This window comes from Kryptolebias marmoratus, linkage group LG16 (genome assembly GCF_001649575.2).
Source record: "Kryptolebias marmoratus isolate JLee-2015 linkage group LG16, ASM164957v2, whole genome shotgun sequence".
Classification (NCBI taxonomy): domain Eukaryota; kingdom Metazoa; phylum Chordata; class Actinopteri; order Cyprinodontiformes; family Rivulidae; genus Kryptolebias; species Kryptolebias marmoratus.
In genome coordinates this window covers 12,558,063-12,562,798 of record NC_051445.1, presented here as the reverse complement: position 1 = coordinate 12,562,798, position 4,736 = coordinate 12,558,063, and the positions used below count along the sequence as shown (strand labels likewise).

The 4,736-nt window shown below is 46.2% G+C and overlaps 1 protein-coding gene across 5 annotated transcripts in view; it reads left to right on the top strand.

The window, feature by feature from the left end:
* esrp1 (epithelial splicing regulatory protein 1) overlaps nt 1-4,736 on the top strand; it is a 14,507-nt gene that overhangs the window by 5,086 nt on the left and 4,685 nt on the right. For 3 of the 5 annotated variants that reach the window (XM_017425029.2, XM_037980108.1, XM_017425031.3), the window contains exons 11-13: nt 1,258-1,482; nt 1,590-1,842; nt 3,453-3,633. In XM_017425029.2, the coding sequence (XP_017280518.1) occupies nt 1,258-1,482; nt 1,590-1,842; nt 3,453-3,633 (659 nt within the window). The remainder of the gene's footprint in view (nt 1-1,257; nt 1,483-1,589; nt 1,843-3,452; nt 3,634-4,736) is intronic. The other 2 variants (XM_037980109.1, XM_017425032.3) reach the window with 1 other exon arrangement.

The following is a 4,736-nucleotide window of genomic DNA, read 5'->3' as shown; positions in this document are numbered from 1 at the left end:
CCCCCCCCCCCCCTCTCCTTCACGCGTTTATGTGTGTGACACTGCGGAACTTTACTTTATCAGCCTTCTCCAGAAATGCAAACATGCTGGTGTCCTGTTGGCTGCTGGCCAGCTCCTGTTGGGTTTGAAATGTTTTGTGACGCTCAGCGTCAGCTCGTAGGGGTTTGTTTGCTCTCCTATACGATAATAAGTTTTCACACTGTCGTTTTCCTGTTTTTTTTTTTTTTTATTAGTTTGTGTATCCAACTACTTCTGCATCCTTTGTGATCTTTTAGTCAGTAATATATTCATTCAGAAGAAGGGCGACTTCTGTTTTGTAACTTTTATTCTTTCTTATAATAGTTAACATTATTTACAAATGTTTCCCCGATCAAAGTTTACCATTTAATTTCTTCAGAAAACATCGTTGTCATTGAACTCTGTTTTAGTACAATTCCTCTAGTTTGGTCTTCTTCTGCTACTTTCAGCTTTTAGCCATTGTTGCTTTTTGGCTACTTCTTATCATTAGTTAGCATTTTGCTACTTGGAGCTTTCAGTCATTGCTTTTAGCTAATCTTTAGTTACTTTAACGGAGCACTTTGCTGCAATAAGCTTTTGCTTCTTTTAGCTTATCTTTAATAGCTTTTATCTAATATTTTGCTGCATTTATCTTTTAGCTAGCATATTGCCATTTATAGCTTTTAGCTAACTTTTGCAACTTTTTGCTTTTAGCTTATCTTTAGCTGCTTTAAGCTAAGTTTTTCCTACATTTAGCTAGTGTTTTGCTACACTAGGTGTTTAGCTGGCATATTCCGACTTCTAGCTTTTAGCTGGCGCTTTGCTGCTTTTTAGTTTTTAGCTAGAGTTTTGTTGCTTCTGGCATTTAGCTAACCTTTGCTACTTTTAGCTTTTAGCTGGTGTTTTGCTTCTTTTAGCATGTGTTTTACTGCTTCTGGCCTTTAGCTAGCATTTTGCTACTTTTAACTATTTTTTGGTTGCTTTTATCTAATCTTTTGCTACATTTAGCTTGCATTGTGCTACATTAAGCTTTTAGCTAGCGTATTGCTACTTTTAGCTTTTCGCTGTGTTTCTTCTTTTAGATAGAGTTTTGCTACTTCTGGCTTTTAGCTAGCATTTTGTATCTTTTAGCTGTTAGCCAGTGTTCTGCTTCTTCTCAGTTTCACTTTCAGCGTTTTCTGGTGTCTGAACTCCTGATTCTGTAAATTACAGATCAGGTTTGTCTAATCCGGTCCACCATCTTGGCGGTCTTTATCGCAGGTTCTGAACCGGTACTCGTCGCCGCCCCTGATCCCCGTGGCCCCGCCGCCCCTGGTGTCGGTGCTGCCCGCCGTGTCTCTCCTGCCCCCTCCTGGCGGTGTGAGGGACTGCCTGAGGCTGCGGGGGCTGCCGTACACGGCCAGCATCGAGGACATCCTCACCTTCCTGGGCGAGTTCACGCAGGACGTGAGGCAGCACGGCGTGCACATGGTGCTCAACCAGCAGGTACATGCGCCGGCCTCGCCCACACGCCCCCCCTCGGGCTCGCATAACTTTCCCACCCCCAGATCTGGTGACTCACGTCCACGTTTCTGTTCGACTCCCCCTCACAGGGCCGACCGTCGGGCGACTGCTTCATCCAGATGTCCTCGGCGGAGCGCTCGCTTCAGGCCTCGCAGCGGCTCCACAAGCACGTAATGACCAGCCAGCGCGGGGCGAACAGCCGCTACGTGGAGGTGTTCTCCTGCAGCGCCGAGGAGATGGGCCTGGTGCTGATGGGAGGCTCGCTCTCGCACACGCACACACACGCACACAGCCGCAGCAGGAGTGGGACGGGGCTCAGCCCGCCGCCATGTAAGTTCAGACGTAAGTGCTGCTGGGAGCTGGGGGTGCTTCGGGTCTGCAGGGTAGGTGGGCTCCCCCCCCCCCCGACGGGGTGAGGGTTGCTGGTTTTCTCTCCAATCTAGACCTGTGGGAGGACAGGGAGACGGATTCAAATCTGTGTGTGCGAGAGAGAGAGTGTGTGTGAGTGGCTCCTCTTTGTAAATTAGTGTGATTAATTCACCAATTTGCATGGCCTGAAATTGCTCCGGATTGTTTACTCTTTCATTGTTCCCCTGCGTTCACACAATCTGATCAAATAGTTTCTTTTTTTTTCCCAGCTTGTTGCTCATTCCTTACCTCTGCTGAAGTGATCCTCGGAGATCTGGAAGGGTTGGGAAGCTGTAAGCCAGAGAAATTTCTCACACGTGGACAATCTGGCAGCGCAGCTTACAACTTTCTGATCTTATCAGATCGGCAGAGGGCGGGGCAGGGGTTGGGTGGGGTTGTGGGTTTTAGTCTTCTGTGCTCCGTCCAATCGGGAGCTGTGCGAAGAGGTGGGCGGAGCTTGTGTGTAGACCTGCTCCTGTTAGCGGTGACGTCCGATTCTTACTGCTGATCTTTGCACAAAATCAATACTGGGTGTTTGTTTCTTTTTGTTGTTTTTTTTTTTGGCTGCAGCCGTCTTTAAGCAACAGTTCAGACCTTTTGAAGAGTGGTTCTGTGGAGAGTTAACATCTTACCTGTTGTAGATGGCTTTTTGAATGGCCTCGGTTTGAAGAGACGGAGTTCAGTTCTTACAAACCGGCGAGCCGAAGTGCAGTCCAAGCCGGGCTAAGACCGAAGTGCGTTGCTGCCGTCTCAAAAGTATCAAAGCGGTTCATGTGCTTTTACACGGCAGTCAGGTGGTTTACAGAAACATTCTGTGGGGATTTCTGAGCCCAAATGGTAGCAGCAGCAGCAACTTAAAAAAAAAAAACTCTAGTAATGCAGCAGCAGTTAGCTGTAGCACCTCTGGTGCAAATGGAGGCCCTTTCAGCAAAAAACGTGACAATGTTCCTGCGGGAATAATCATGTAACGTGAAACAGATGCTGACGGAAAGGGTTAGAAAATGGCTCATCAACCATCGGAGGTGTTTAAAGATGGCTACAACCCACTTTGGTTCTTGGCCACATTAAGACTAGCCCTGAGCTCATCAGTCCACTCAGCGTTACATTGTGAGCTCATTCAAAGATCTATCTACAGCAGGTAAGATACTTATTGTCACCTTTCTACAGAGCCCCCCTTCAAAAACTCTGAACTATTTCTTTAAGAGTTCCTTTTTTTTAAATTTTGTTTAAATGAAATACTAGACTAAAGCCAGAACCATATTTGGTGTTTCCTCCTAAAACCTAAAACCTAAAATGGTTCCTAATGTCATTTGTGTCCTAAATAGTTTTACTGTTAAATATGGTAGTTTTGTGACTGTTTTTTATAGTTTCCTGGGTGTAAATAAAACAAAACAAAAAAAGTGCTGATAGATTAATTCAGTGTTTAAGGGGAACTAGAATCACAGAAACGCTCGGCTACTAATTCAGCTTGTTCTGAGCTCCAGGTTTAAAAAAAAACTCTGTTTCTCCCCTGTGTCGTCCCCCCCTTTTTTCTTTTTTTCCAGGTTTGTCACCCCCGTCCTACTCCTTCGCCCCCGTTCCACCCGTCCTGCCCACAGAGGCGGCGGCGGCTCTGTACCCCCCCCTCGGGCAGGTGCTGCTGACCCCACGACCCCTCCACCCGGGACACGCCTTCTACCCTGCCTCGGCGCAGCTGTACATGAACTACGCGGCCTACTACCCCAGGTGAGGCGGCCGGGGACGAATGTGTCGTGTTCCCATTAAAATCAACATATTTTTAAAAAAAACAAACAAAAAAAAAAACCCTCATTATTCCTGTTTATCATCCTGACGGCTGCGTGAAACTGTCAACCGGGTGTCTGCAAAGTCAATTTACATGAGCATCTCTCTTCACGGCACAGAGTAACCACTCTGTAACTATTATAAACAGATTCAGAGTCGTCCAACGAGGCCGTCGGTGTTTACTTTGGGTCTGTGTGCTGCCGATTAAGACGCTGCGAAGCCTGACTGGTGTTTGTATGTTTGAGTTTGTCAGCCTCCTGTTTGTAGGGCCGATGATACGATCGTACGAACAAGGCCGTTGCAGTTAAACGTTTTAAATTACCTTTTTTATTTGCTTGTTTTTATGCTATAGGATTCTAAAAACTATCGTTTTCTACTCAAGAGTTTGCAACGAAATGACAAATCAGGATAATTTCTGTGAAGCCACATTTTTGCCTCTAAGCTCCACAGTTTTTTTTTTTTTTTTAATCGTCTGCCGTCACGATAGGTGAGCAATGAAGTGCCCGCTTTCCTTCGTCGTCACTAGATTACCCTTTTTTTTTAAGGCCAGTCTGGTTCAAGGCACCTGCCACAGCCGAACGACTCCAACTCTGCTGGTTTTCTAAATACAGAGCTAACATTTGGCGTGGTAGTAGCTCAGAGTCGTCCCCAGCACTGACGGATCGCGCGGGATCTTTGTCTAAAACTATGGCGTGCAAGGAGGCAGGCGATGTTTTATCAGCTTTATTCACAAAAATGAAGCTGTTCGTTGCGGGGGGCGGCTTGTCTTCTGTTGAAATCCGTCTCCGCCAAGGAGCGGGACAAGGACAAGTGTAGTTAATGACTGAAGGCCGTGTTATCAGGGAGCTCGGCAAACAGAAGGTGACCTCTGCTTCTTCCTTGTTGGTTCATTGAGAAAGCACTAAAAGGCAACACCCGGCGTTACTCCCACTTTTATGCCTTTTCGTATCTCCTGCTGACTGTGTTTGCTAAGAATAAAGCAGCTTTTGTCCAAACGTTCAGGATATCGTTTGTCCCTTTGACTTATTCATATAAAAAAATATATA